Source organism: Vidua chalybeata, chromosome 3, assembly GCF_026979565.1.
Source record: "Vidua chalybeata isolate OUT-0048 chromosome 3, bVidCha1 merged haplotype, whole genome shotgun sequence".
Lineage (NCBI taxonomy): Eukaryota > Metazoa > Chordata > Aves > Passeriformes > Viduidae > Vidua > Vidua chalybeata.
In genome coordinates, this window is record NC_071532.1 from 18,590,595 (window position 1) to 18,606,350 (window position 15,756).

The window sequence follows — 15,756 nt, forward strand, 5'->3', positions numbered from 1 at the left end:
CATGCACGGATTTACTGCCTTGCCTACTTATGATCAAACAATGTTTGTGTTAATACTCAAAAAAATTATTTAAGTCCAAAATTCAGCATTTACTACATATGTTTGATGATCTGAAATCAAATACATACAAATATTTGTACACACTGATTTTGTATGAAGATTTTAAAAATTCATAGCTGGCAGTGCTAACTATGAAATTTAGTTCAAAGGTTTTATCAAATCTGAGATACTTTGTTTCTCTGCTAACTAGCTTACTGAAGAGAGATGTTTTCTTTTAACACAGTTCTTCCTTACTGCTTATTCTATTTATTCTGAAGTCAATAGCAATTGCAATGCTACTTGCACACTACCTAAAACAAAGAGAAGGCTTTTGATTTGCCTTTGTATAATGCACAGGGAACAGGCTGAAGGAATTGGGTCTTGGTTTTTCATGGTTAAATATTCGTTTTCTCAGAGAAAAATTTGAAGTGAATATGTCTTACTAAAAATTTTCCTTCTCATCCTATTTTGAAAATTGTTTTCCCTTCCATCTGTCACAGATTCATATTTAAAATTTAAATATATGTTTAAAACCAGCATGAATGCTGAGAATTTTGCTGAAATTCTTGAGTTTATGCCATAAGAAATAAACTGTGGGAAATCCCACCTGGACAACTACTAAATACTCTCTCTTCAATGAACTTCGGGATCTGACTTTTGTGAGTTTATGCAGAAGAAAGCACAGAAACCACCCCATTTTAACTATTACCGAAAAAAAAAAGAAAATCGATAATAAGTCTTTCTGTGACACATTTTGTCATTCAGTACTGTTGATCTGTAGGGGATTTCTACCTTAAGTAACATAAAGGTACTTAAATCAGTGTTATATAAGCTGCCCAGAGCTAAGAGCGCTCCATCAGCATGGTGTTCTGAGAATAATAGCAGCATAGCTGATATAATGTTCTGCCATGGCTAAGCATGTCTATGACTCTTTGGGGGAAAATCAACACATGAGAGTTTACTTTCAGCAGTTGTAACCAGGCTGTATAAGAGGCCCTAAATGTCCAAATCCATCATCGCTACAATAAATATCTGTGCTTAGTCCATTCTTGTAAAAAAATTCAGGCTAACCCACTGGGAGGCATGAGCAACCATACTGTGACAAGAAAAGAAAAAGCACATTGTCAGCACTGACTGACTCAGCTACAAGTGGCTTTGTCAGCAGCAGTTGATTTGAATTTCAGCATTCCTACAGTATCATTAATTAATGCACAGTACTGGAATTTCATAGAAGTTGTAAGGACTTGCCAACTAATTCTATGCTTAAAACACTGTTTAACTCAATTTAGAGATTTCTGGACAGAAACAGAAATAGAGTGCAGTAATGGCCAGCTTTAAAAGACAAGAGTTTACAACAGTTCATAAAAAAGGAAAATGGTTTCATCTCTTACCTATCAGACCTTTCTCAAGTGTAAAGGATTTGTTCGTGAACATGCATTCAAATGCCACAATATGGAAAACTTTGTTCACTGTGTTGTGAGTCCCAACAATTCGAATATACCTACAAGGAAAGAAAAAAAGGTAAACAGCACAAGTTAAACATGACCAACTTCTGTGCACTTAAATATAATTAATTCAGGTAGACTATAATGTGCAGACCTATAAGAACTGAGTAACTGTTCAAAAAAATGAAAAAGGAGTAAAATAGAATATCAATTTCATAGCAGGTTTGCATCTAGTCCAGCATTTCATGCTGGCTCCAGTGCAATTTAAGAAGAAAAAAGAAATCTTTAAAGAGATGTGGAATCTGTTAAAAATGTTTCTGGATTAATTTGCCAAGAAAAGCAAAATTAGGGACCTTCTGTTTCAGAAACGGTCTTTTAGTGCAAATATGTGCTCATGGGGGTTTTAAATACTACTACTACTAATAGTAATAATAATAACAACAAGAACAACAGTAATAATCATCCTTTTACCAACAAATTTTCACCACTGTGGAAGATTTCATACAGCCAGGACAAACTCAAAAAAGGAGTCAGGCTTTTCTTCCAAATTCTATTTTACTAAGACTGTTTCTAATTCTAACCCTGGATATACAGAATAGCAGTCTCTGTTGGTATATCTTTTATTAATAATGAAAAAAATCCTCATTCAAATATTATGAAACAAAGCTATTCTGGGTTTCATTCCTGGTGGTATAACTGACATTTCCACACTCCAACTGCAAATCAAATAGAGATGCTCTCAAACACTGTGACCTATTCACCTGCTGCATTACCCTGGAGGCTTCACCTTCCATAAACAGCCACTAACCTCAATTCAGTCTGATTCTGCATCTTCTGAAGAGATCCAACAGTTCGTACTATAAATTTTGAAAAATCTCAAAAGGACTATTGTACACCTCTCAATAAATGCTGAACAAGCAATCAGAAAATTACCTAAACCAAATACCAATTAATTCACAAGATGGGTTACCCACACTTGCAGAAAGCTTTGTATGAATTTAACTCATTTCAGGTAACAACTGTCAGAATGTATGAATCTTAAGCAATATCCTTGGTCTGTCTTCCATTTACATGGTATAATTATATTTCTAACTTAATGGCCATTCACCAATGGCATCATTTTGGCTTGTGTTCTTCATCAGATCAAGCTGAGAAGATACACAATATATTTTCTGAGATTTTATTTTCAAACAACAAAACAACCATCATAGCTATTTACTGTGCTAATGCTCAATCTCCAAATTTCATTTAGAAATTATTTTAATAATCATAACTTGGAACAAAGAATTGTATGCTATTGCCTAATTAATATTAACTCACAGATCAATTATCACAGTAGCATATATCCTGAAAGTCATCCTATGTAGAAAAAATAAAGTTGCAAAAGTGCAGAAAATATTTATTATTCATAAAGAAGATGAACTTGTGTTTTAAGAGTAAACCAGAACTTAGCCCTTACTCTGTAGCTATGCCAAGTGCCTGCGAAGAGCATCGCAGGAATCCTGGTTGACAGGCAGGCAAACAGGAGGTGTTTCCCCAGACCTGCCCATGTGAACCAGGTGACTTTCTTTTTATGAACTCATGACCACAGTTTGAACCCTAAACACACAGGGAATGTCCGAAATTCGACAATGGTAAATGATCATGTTCCCTCCAACCTCAGAAGCACAGAATTCAATTAAACACAGGAATAACTTCGGAATATTTTGAAGTGCACATGGAGCCTGGCTTGCCATAGACACTCCCTTGACTCTCCTAAGCAAGGAAGATATTGATTGAGTTGTGCTGCTTGGACAAAATGCACCAGGCAAACCACCAGAGTGTTACTAATGGAGATGTACTTTGACATTCTTCAGTTACGCTTCCTTGCATTAAAGAGCTTAGAGAATAAACAAAGTAACAAGATTAATAGGAACACAAGAAACTGCTTCATAATTAGCTTTAAAAGCTAATTTAATTAGCTTTTTACAATTATAAAATTGTATCATTAGAGCAAACTTCTTGATTGTTTGTTCAGAGCAATTGAAGTTGTTCAAATTCCTTTCAGCAACAAAGTAGGTTCATATGACACAAATCTATGAATCTTTGTGTGATAACAGAGTAAAAGAATCACAGTCCAGTGCCTAGACTAGCTCCACTGTTGATGGACTTTAGACTCAACTGATAAGACTGGAAGACAGAAAAAAACCCTGAATCATTCTTTAAAATAAAAACCTTTATCAATTTGTGGGGTGTAAATGAACTTCCCTAGCAGGAAAACATGAATGTAACATGAAAATTTTGTCCGTTACTTTTATTTTATGGCCCTTTTTGAGAATAATGGATAGTGATAATATCTAAGTTCTCTAAGAGTTTCATTCACAAGCCACAGACTTCTCTAGCCACACAGAGTCAAGCTACACATGACCTTAAAATCCTCACAACAGGAGTATCAGAAAAATCTGGTTGGCAGGGTTTTTTCCCCACTACCAAGAAAATTGTTTTGACTATAGGGAAACAGCATGTTCTACTGGATCTCAGTAGAATTTTAAACTACTGAAATTTGAATGGACTACCTGGGTTGATTAATTAGGCACCTACATGGCAACATCTCTCATTCATCCCCCATTTTTCCCAGAGCAATTCTTCTTCTTTATATGAAATTATGATATTTGTACTCTGTGTGACTACATATCTGAACAAGTAAATGATGTTTTACTTCTACACTTTACATTTGTAAAGCTAGCCCATACAGTTCAGATAACAGCTGCTGCAGATCACACCACAGATTCTGCTGGGGATACCCTGGAGGACCACAAACACCAAAACTCAGCTGCCTACATCATCACAACAGTGCTTAGGAAATATGTGTCAAAGCATGAAAATAAGCATACTCTAGGAGTAATTTTAATCCTTCACTATAATAACAGCAGTAAGATACAGACAAACTAACATATATTAAGCACAAATTCCAATACCTTGAGAATACTGAGACAAAAGACTAAATAAGGGAAGGGGATAGAAATTAACAAGTATTTTGCACTGATATCCACTCTTCAGTTACTATCAAAGCAACCTAGAATAGCAACAACAAACTTGAAGAACTAAATCTAATACGTACAAAATGTATTCTTATGAAATTGGCATTTCATTTTCCTTTTTGGAGCATTTGGTATGAGACACCAGTGCCAGAACTACTACATACTTTATACCTCCTCTAACTGCTTAGAACCCCTGACATTCACATTCCAATCACCGCCACAAAAAGGCATGAGGCACAGCCCAACACACAAGGGCATTAGAAGACATTGTGTTTGTTTTTCAGTGAAAAAGGAAACAGTGTTATTCAACACCATCTAAACTCCATTTATTGACAACTCCCTAAAATGAATAATCCTTCAGACTCACACAGCTGAATCAACAGACCTGTGGCAGGAAGACAGAAAAAACAAGGAAGAAAAATCTATTGCCAGCATTAAATCATGTGGGAGAACAGTGGACATAAATAAATACATAATATAAAGAATTAAGCCAGAACAAACATGAAAAGCATATCTGTCTTTTGACAGACGACAAGTTTTCCTGCACTTAGACAGGAAAGTCTAATAAAGTCTATTTTATACCGAATGAAATCCCTGCTGCAAATATTGAAAACAACTGTGACAAATCAAATAAAACACTTACACAGAACAAAATCATTGAACTCCAATAGAAAAAGTACATCTAACACCTGCAAAACTTGGACAGTAGCAAACATTTTCACCTTGGAAATACAACCAATTGTGAAGCAGTTTGAAAACACAACACACTTCACTTCGTAATGTGCCAGAATGCGTATGCAGGTGTTTTAATACTGGGCCATTCAAGTGACTAAAAATATTGGCATACAACACTTAAAAATGACATGTAATTGTTTGTGTACCACATGTAAGCAGTATGTCAACCAATCAACCAATGTTTCTCAAAGGATATAACCAAATTAACACTGATGTGCTTTGAAGCGTAAGTAAAACTTGCACAATGTGATAAAATGTTGTGTATTCCATACATAATCATATGTAAGAATAATAAGTTTACAAATGCTTTGTTCTTTTCTAATGATTTCCAATTTTTATTCCTTTAAAAGAGAAAAAAAAGCCAATTTCAGATAAACTGGCTTTAATCTCCATCTTTACATTGTATGCATCTCTAGTTACAGTGAAGTTCTCAAATCTGAACTTGGTTCACCTGGTTTTATTTCGGGTCAGACCTCAATCCAAAACAGCTCAATTTCCTAGAACCTGTCTGGATATGAGCAGAAATCCGCAATTACACCTGATCTCATAATGGACTTCCACTATAAGAATACAAAATAAAATACAAGAAGACATTAAGATTTGGATGTCAAGAACTCTATGTTTAAACCATATTCCTGATGTGACTTTGCAGCCAAGCACAATTTAAATATCACCCTCACTTTATGCCATCTCTACTGAGTACATAAAATGGGACTCTAATAAATTCAACTGTATAGAAAAAATAGTAGGTTTTAAATAGACAAGAAAGCATTGCTCTTTGGAAAGTCTAGCTCTAAAACAAACTGGACAGGGGGATTCAGAGAATAGACACGAGCTGTCTCTGTACACCTTCCAGGCTGGTGTGACATGAAGCCAGATTCTTTCCAAAGGGAGCCTCATCTACAATAGAACTAATTTTCTTTGACTCACACTACATCCTCATGAGGTTTTATGACTTAGGATGAATTTAGCTTCATTATATAGATACATTGTAGCCTCCACATTTTTAACCATATTGAATAAAACATTAGAAAATACAGGAAAGTGCTGTTCAGTGAAATCTGAGAATGTTTGCCATTTCCCCCAGCTTCTCATGCTCCACCTGCCTGTGAATTTATCATGCAATACTTATTTTTTGCTCCAATGACACTTCAGTTAGTGCTGTCTAGATCTAGACTAGAATCAGACTATAAACAATATGACAAAGAAATATATGAAAAGTATTAGAAAAAAGTGAGGGAGGATGGAAGGACAGAAGGAAGCAAAAGAAAGATACATTGATTTCAATCTGCATCAAGGTAGCGCAATAAAGAAATAACTGTCATTTTGACCTGTGCTTAAAAAAGCAAGGAATTTTGAAATTCATCCTATAAAACTTTAATGAAGATATATACAAAATTTTGTATTTAGCTCTGGCATCATAGAAGTCTGACAGATAAAGGTAAAGAAGGGTGGATTTTTAAAAAAATGTCTGAAAATTATTTAAAAAAAAGGAGGCAATTATTGAAAGAATCCTTTTTATATAAGTTTTGTTTGCATGAATCATTATTAATCAGAAACACAGTAACTCCTGGTATTTGAGCTCACAGGTGTAAGAGAGTAAGAGAAGATCTCTAGGGCTCTCAAAAGGGAGTCATAAATACACATGAAGAATTAACTGTTATAAGAAGGTAAAAAAAAAAAACCCTAACAAGCTGACCAATAAACAAATAAATCAAACACTCAACAACTAAATAAACCACCACTCCTATCCAAAAACACTATAACATTTTACTTACAGAAAAATACATCCAAGGATATAGGCAAGAAACGTTACCATTCATTTTGTTAAAATTATACTGGAAAACTACTAAACAATACTCAAATGAAATCAGCTAAGTATTGGTAACATAAAAATGCTTATATATTATTCATCAATACTTTTATGACTTGAAAACTTGTACCTACAGATACAACTCCTTGTAGTTGCAGGTGGTTAGAAAATTGATGCAAAATATTGTTGACTCAATTTCAAATTTGCTACTTAGTTTTGGAATGCTGAAATATGGGGCAATTCATTAAGCAAAGTACGTCTCAGACATTTTAAACATGATATAACATGTAGTGTTACTGTTCAAGTGTGGTCTGGATCTGGGACAAGAATAACTTTGTTAACTGAACAAGATTTGGTTTCTTAACTAAAGATATGATCATACAATTATTAAACCCCTGTGCTACCAGTGATTTACAGATTTACAAACACTAGCCAACAGTAACTTTATCACAAGAAACATAACCTCAATTATTCAACATTAGGAGCAATGTTTTTAGGAACAAAACCACTAAAAATAAAAAAACCCAAAGCAGTGGAATGTCAGTTCTGACTGCTCTAGTGCTGCTTTCTAACATAAAGTGTGCAACACCTGTTCTGCTCCTGATAACACACAGCTTAGCCAAACTTTCAAACTATGATCATTCTTTAGATGGATTTTAGGAATTATTAATGAAGACAGAAATTCACATGAAATACAGATCAAATACTATGAAAGAGTGTTTGTGAAACAAATGTCTGATGTGAGAGACAACAATGAAAGCATCAACCAATTATTTCTAAGTTCACCAAGTTCTGTCTTTTATGAGAAAAAATTCACATGATATCCACTAGCAGTATCATCTGCTACACATATATATCATTGCTACCTCAGTTAATCAGTGTATCTAAACTTCCTTCCTTATACTTTCCAGCATATTGAAGACCCAACTCTTGGTTACTGCAGGCCTGAACTGAGCTATAAAATAAAGGACAAAAGAAATATTATTTATGGGCCTATTCATCAAACACAGACAGTGCAGCAGATTCAATCTCATAAGCTTCATAGGTCTAGTTCTTTTAAAATCAAATTGTGTTTTACTGAAAATAATCAATGACACAGTGAAAGATCATAAATTTGGATTACAAGTAGGTGATCTGTATTAACCTGTACAAACACTCCTACACAGCTCATCAGCAATGAGATGGCAAAAGGGAAGGGTAGTGACTTCCAATATGTGCACACAAATAGTAAAATATCCAGAAACTCAAGTTAATGTGAGAATAGTTGAATTATGGTTGAAGACAGAGCATTAAGACAGACAACTACTGTAATGACTTCTTGTTTTCACTGCTTCTCTTTTTTCCACTTTTTTTTTTTATTATTTGTTTTAATTGTAGAGTAGAGCCACATATATCACACAACATTTGCCACACTTCTCTTTCTGATATAATAAACAGTAAGAACTATTTAATTCAGAACAGCACTCTGCAGTATTGCACCAATTAAACTGATTACAATGGATGTTTATTCACTGAAACACTATCATCAGCCTGGAGTGGTACACTGAGTGCCACAGCCCCAAGAAAATGTTATTACTTTGTTAAAATGTAGTTCTTGTTCTCTTACGAAACAAAAATAACTTATGTTTGACATGTTTATGAAATACACCACTATAACTTGTGAGCAGACCTGAAGAAAACAGAAATATATTAACTGAGCTACTGAATTCAGATCTCTTCAATTGGTTTCTTAACCAAAGAACAATAACCACTCAAGAAGTTCTCTTCCTGTGGTTAAGCATCTAAAAATATGAAACTGTTTTAAATCTAATTTCATAAATCTTAAAATAACTTTGGGTGCAATAGAAGAGGAGAAATAGCAACCAGAAAAATCAAATAAGGCTTTTCTTCCAAACTTTATTTCTTTTAGAGCATAATAAAAAGTGAAGTTCTCACCTGCCCAAAATTTTCTTAACACTGACTGAGCTGCACATAGGTTACTTCTAGGTGATACTAATCCAGTGGGAGATTGCAACCACTGATGCACCAATCACCTTCTTAGAATGGACTCCAGACTCAAACGGAAGGAAGATCATTTACTTACAAAATAATTAATGTGGGAAGTGAGGAATAGAACTAACAAATAGGGGTTTGGGTACTTATGAATGCAAAAGTTATGTAATTGCTAACCAATGAATGCTAATGCAATTGTTTGTTGAAATGCAGAAATAGTGTAAAGTTTTGATAGTCAGGGAGCCAGTATTTTATACATTACCATCCAGATTCCTACTTGGAGCAAACTAGAATAAAAAATAGAAATACCTCACCTCAGTGTGTGAATTGATGATGCACAGGTAACAAGCCTGTGTTTAAGACAACAAAAATGCATATTTGTATCAGTAACAACAAAACATCTGCCTTGATCTTTCTTAGTAATGCCTTTCAAATACTTAATAGCAGATTCTACAGAGCTCTGGAAGGACACGAAAAAGTCAGTACTTGCCTGTGCACAAAAATTTCAAATAGTTGCAGGATGACTACTTCTGTAGTGAAGTAAGCTTTATGGCCATGGAAAAAAACACCAGAGTAATAACTTCCTTCACTATGAACAAAGAAACTCTTATCTGAGAATGAAACAGAGCTTTATCTGGATGCCTACTTAAAGACAGAATGCATTAAGCCATCATCCAGTTGGCTATCTATATATTAAAAACTGCCAAAAAGCAGTTTCATCAAGTGTTTCAAAAAGTAACAAACTCCCTGAGTGTAAGAACTGCACTGAAAATGCTGGAAGTTGCAAATCTATAGGCTTAGAGCCAAGTTATGACAAAATAAAGGGTTCTTAAATAATTTAATGATCTACCTAGGATCCTTTAATGGAACAAACTTATTTCTTTTTCATAAACCTCTGCCTTTTTCAATCCAGATGACATGTAGTGCTTCTTTTCTGAGCTTAAAGCTGTTTCTGAAATATTTTCATTACTCAAAAAGGTCCTGTATTGGAGCCCAAATCAGATATATCTTGATATCTTTTTCCTCTACTGTTAAATTTCGAACTATGTTCAAAGCCACTCAAATGTAGCTCAAAAATTCATATATACATATATATATGTAAAAAAATTGTGAATGAGATTGTTAAAGTACTCTGATCCATCTAAATGCTTACCACAATATCCTTGACATCACCTTATAAATCTGTGTCACGCTTCTGTTTTCAGCTCAATAGCAGCTGGAAGAAAAATTCTGCTTACACAGCACATCTCTAGCACTGACAAAGAGTTTCCAACATCTGGTTTGATGGGAACTTGTTTTCTTTGACTTCTACTTTTGACTGCTGCTGAATTCACTCAGCTAGCACTTAGAATGCGACTCCTCAATGAAGAAATAAACCACTATACTTGAACCAAAAAGTCAGAAGAAAAAAATATAGGAGAAGATAGAAAAATAAGTAAAGGGTATTTTCCTATACTGCACAGTAGGTAAAGTAGTGAGAATGAAATTAGTGATTTAGGATATTAGCTCTAACAATTGTGCAGTCCATCAGAAACCTGCAGTTACACATTTTTGTTGGAATCAGCTAAGCTAGTCTATTCATGTGCTTGTTTCACCACAGCTACCCTCAGGATATTTGATAGCTCTCCATTGTTATTACCTTGTATGTGGCCTTCCCAAAGTGGCTATGAGCATACACAACTCTCTCCTATTCAAAATCCAATTAGATCATTACAACATTACATTGGATAAATGGCCACTGAAAGGCATTAGATTGTATTCTATCTTCTTCAAGCAGATTTTTTCCTCTAAATAACATGATTCTTGCCTCAGAAGTGACAGAAATGCTCTGTGGAAGAGTATCTTTTAAATTAATCTACCACACAATTATATGAATCTCAGTTCTATGGACATAAACTTCATTAGCACATCAATTCAATTTGCCTGAATGTCTTGCATTACCTTTTAAACCATCTACTTCACTTTATTAAGCTGATAATTTGAACTCAGTATCGCATTATTTTGATATGTAACTAAAAGATAAGTTAATGCATTTTATTTTTATATATGAATGCAGTGAAAACATGTTTCAGGAGGCAGCTCTTCGTTATACTTTATTGCTTTGTTCCTAGTTGTAACTGATGTCAGTTAGGTGGCTATTATCAGTCTAATGGTACCTTTTCCTCAATAACATTATTATTCTCAGTATAATGACATAAATATCTATTTAGAAATGGAGGCAATCAATATTATTTATTACTATTTTTCATTAACTAGAAATTTACAGAGAATACAAGGCTGTGACTTCTTTCTGTCCTTCATGGAGTAGAACCTTCATGGAGTTGAACTTCAGAACTAAGGTTCCCCCTCTGACCTCCCTCACCTGGCCTCTCTGACCTTCTTTACCTATGCTGAAAGTCAATTTTTCACACTTAATTTTCAGATCTTTTACTCTCCACCTCTGTGTTCATGCAATCTTTCCTTTACCTTGACACCCCATCTCCCTACTATGTCATGTATCCTGAAATAAGACAGTGTATTTGATACATTCAAAATTAATCTTGATATACTTAGAATACAGTCTCCAGATTTTAGTGGAAATCAATAATTAACCTGTGTACTTTTTATCATAAAATGACGTTTAAATACCCTACTGCCCATATATTTAGCAGGTAATTGTCGTATTGATCTATGTAATATATGTGTTTTGATGTACACCCTAACCATTTATTACTTATCTCAGAGAGCTTTCTTGATGTCCTACAACCTCTAATGACTCAACTGTATCAATACCAAACTAAACTCAAACTTTCTGATAATTTTCTTTATATTACATTGTATTATTAGCTCAGAGAAAGCTGGTCATTGTTTCTACCTAAATATACACAGTTGACTCTAAATACTTCAATTTTCAGATTCTAAACATCAATTTGGGGGAGATGCCAGTAGTATCAAAATGCTAGCAAAAAGAGTGGTTTATAGGCTGAATTCAGGGAAAGGAGTCCAGTACCATGGATACTTAGCAAGAGTGACCAAAGCATAAGGAAGAAAGTAACGGTATTTTTTATGCTACAGTACCATTGCCTTTACACCTTCGATTATGGATTAAAACATATGCAATTCTTACAAATAACCCTCAGAATTTCAGAAGCTGACACCTGCTTCCCTACAACTCACCTGCCATTATTATCCTTGGTAGCCAGATTAATGTTAAAACATGGAAATTTAACTCATGTTAGGATCATGCTTTCATTTTGCTATACACATACATCATAGAAATAGGATTTCTGTGTTATCAAGCCACATTTGAAATTCTCTCATATACTCAGGGATTCTACTGTATTTGCTTATTTTCCACAAATAAGTAAGTAAACCAGAAATACAGTGACTGGACAGGAACGGATTTCAGCTCTAATAATTTTCTATAGCTGGAATATGAAACATTATTTGTCCAATGTCTGATTCCATTCAATATATAAATATCAAGTCCATACACAAAATATTTGGTGAAAACATTACAACTAGATCCTACATAAAGATGTAGGAATATACATGACAATCAATTTGAGCAACCAGTATCTAAAAAAATGCGGTGTAATGCTAAGAGAAGATCAACTAATCTAAGAGACTTGACATCTACTTGTGTTTCAGGAGAGATATTTAAACAAAAAGAAAAAACAATAACAAAACCCCCCACCACAATCAACCATACAACCTCAAAAACTAGGGAAAGAACAGAAATAGTCGGAAGAGTGAAAAAAAAAAAAAAAAGACAAAAAGGAGAAAATACAATGAAAATTAATAAATAGGTAGCTCCGCATTATTTTATACCTATCTAATTTCAACACATATTTTTAAAGGAACTTAAAGTATTATTTAACTTCATAGTGAAAAGTAACAAAATCTTTCCCCATACAAATAAGATCTGATTTTACTGTGACACCTCTTAACATACTTGGTTTCAGACTTCAAAATGTTCACCATGTTTTGTGAAAAAGAAACCAAAACAAAGGTTTGGATAAACAGTATCATTTTTCAAATATCTTGCTAGGTATGCATTGTCAATATTAAATAGTAAGAATTCAAAGCTCATTTTTGTTATCAATAATTCACTATTACTGCAGAATGTCAGTATTCAAAAAGTAAACCCTGTATATATGCTTTTAGTTCTGCACCTACAGTTTTGGTTTTCCACCTCTGTTTCAAAGCAATAATAATGCACATACATAAACTAAAAAGGACATCTAGAATGAATAAATAAAATGCAGAAGTCTGCTTTAGTGCACTGCAAACGGACAAGAGTGTAGGTGCACCTTACTACGACTGGCATGTACCATGTCTGCTTTGCACTGGTGAAGTCTATGAATCTGCCTACTCTACAGCAAAAAAACTGAGTCTTGAAATCACTCACATTCTCATAAATACTAAAGCTAAAGGCCTGAGACACATTTAAATTAGAACTCAAAGTCAAGCCTTCATGACTTTTGAAATATTAAACCATCATCAAAAATACATTTTTAGAGGTATTACTTATATTTTATGCTATGATGTCCCTTTTCAGAAAGGAATATTTCAGACCTGTAGTTTGATGAAAAGTCTGGACTAGAGACCAGACTTCATACAAATAAAAAGCTGAAAGCATGGCTGCTTTTTGGCCTGGAAAAAGCAGTCTTGTTTTGGCAGAAAACCTAAAGTATAAACCACTAATTTTTGAGAGTGAGCTCATACATGGCTAACATATCCCTTCTCTTTTAAAATAGATAGATTACTTGAAATAGTCTCCTACCAATTTTCTTCTGTATTTATAAACATTGTTAGTGTATTCACTACAATCACAGGTAATCTCTGCACCAGACCAGGATAAGCCAAGACTGATTTTCCTCACTATCAAGGGATGAATACCCTTTGGCTCTTCCTTTTTTTAGGTGTCTGTTCCAGACCTGTCACCAGAGGACACAAGGAAAAACGATGCACCACAGCTATGGGTCATGATGAAGAGACTAACTTTATTTCCTGTGACTCCAACATTTATAGTTCTCAAAAGGTGCCAGTGGATTGGAGGGTGAATGTGCCACCTCTCCAACGCCACTGGACAAACTACCAGTACATCAAATTTCTCCGCCTCTACGAAGGAATGCAAAACAATAGGTTATTGCCAGAAAGTTGCGTGAGAAAGTTTTCTACAAGAATGTAAACTCAGAAGGCTTTAGAAAATCTTAAAAAATCAGGGCGACATAGACCTGTTGAACATTAGTATTCTCCACAGTACATAGAACTCACTTTATTGGTAACTGATACAAGCTTACGACCCAGTAATCTTACTTTATAATAAATTCAGTGTGAAAATTAACATTAAACCTGTCCCACACCTTATGAGTATGCAATTAGCAAAAGAAGCCAAAACCATCTCAAAACTTATCTGTATCAGACGATATAGCCTAAAAAAGGATACATTCAGGACAGAAGTCATTAGCACTAGCCATCATTAGCACACCCCCACGCCGAGGGCAGAAATGTACCATTCTAACAATGACCTATGAAGTCCCCACATTTGATATTTTGCTTTAAAGTAGAACATTTGCTCTGTGGTCAACATATTCAAACATATTCAAAGGAGTTTCTACAACTGTATCTGAAAACTAACTCATGATGACTGTAGGGGGAACAATTGTTTCCAAAAAGTAGCACTTCAGAAAGTGGCCTCATAAAAATTTCCACTCCTCCTATCCATTACAGAACACATGATCATTTTAACTTTATATCCATTTATATGTATATACACATGCATGTACATATATACAAACATGCCTAAAAATAAGTCAGCACAAAGTCACAGTTAACAAATAGAATGGACATGACCTATTAGCTCAGAAGCTTCAGATTTCAAATTAAAAGTTGATTTAACATAATACTCCATTACAAAGATCCAATAAAAATGCTTTAAAAGCTTGAAATAATAGGATTGCACACCTCATCTGCTCAAGGGCAAACATGAACCAAAGGATGCTCATGTGGTAACAGTTAAAATGACAACATGCAGTTGATGATTTAAGGAACTTTATATATATTCATGATCTCTGATGTTTCTGAAGCTGAAAGAAGTGAAGGTTACCCTTCTCTGCCATGAAACATAGGTCAATCAAGTAAAATTGAGATTATCAGATGGAAAGAGAAACCATATTTTGATAGTATTGCTTTGATATTATGCTTCAAATTATTTTTACAAGATTTTAGGTTTGCCTGACTTGTTTTGGTTGGTTTATTTTACTTTTTTAACAGAAATGTTAAAAATGTTATTCTGGACTCAGAATGAATGAACCTTATAAAACAATGTTTTAGCCTCTTCCAAATAGGAAAGAAGAGCAGAAGGGAGATCCTGGCATTTTCTGTAACATCAATAATATTGCCAGTTAATAGACACAGTCAATGAATCTGTAAATTACAATATGGAGCAGGAAACTAGCATTTTATATGTTAATTCCAACTGGCCAAATAAATTCTTTTGATAAACTTTTACAGAAAACAAATAATTTCCTTTTAAGGGCATCCATACAAGGCAACAGGAGATTTAAATTAATATTAAAATCGCAAAATATATGACAAATTTTCTAAAATTAACATTTGATGAGAACTAAAATAATTTACTAAGTATTTGAGCTTTATTTTTACTCACCTCAATTGGAATGAATCATTTTATGAGCATACATAACCTGTGAGTTCAATAGTGCAGAAT

General features: G+C 34.1%; 1 protein-coding gene across 2 annotated transcripts in view; it reads right to left on the bottom strand.

Annotated features, from left to right (window-relative positions):
• The window catches only part of BTBD9 (BTB domain containing 9), a 140,969-nt gene that overhangs the window by 70,449 nt on the left and 54,764 nt on the right, over positions 1-15,756 (bottom strand). For both annotated transcript variants that reach the window (XM_053937651.1, XM_053937650.1), the window contains exon 8: positions 1,431-1,540. In XM_053937651.1, the coding sequence (XP_053793626.1) occupies positions 1,431-1,540 (110 nt within the window). The remainder of the gene's footprint in view (positions 1-1,430; positions 1,541-15,756) is intronic.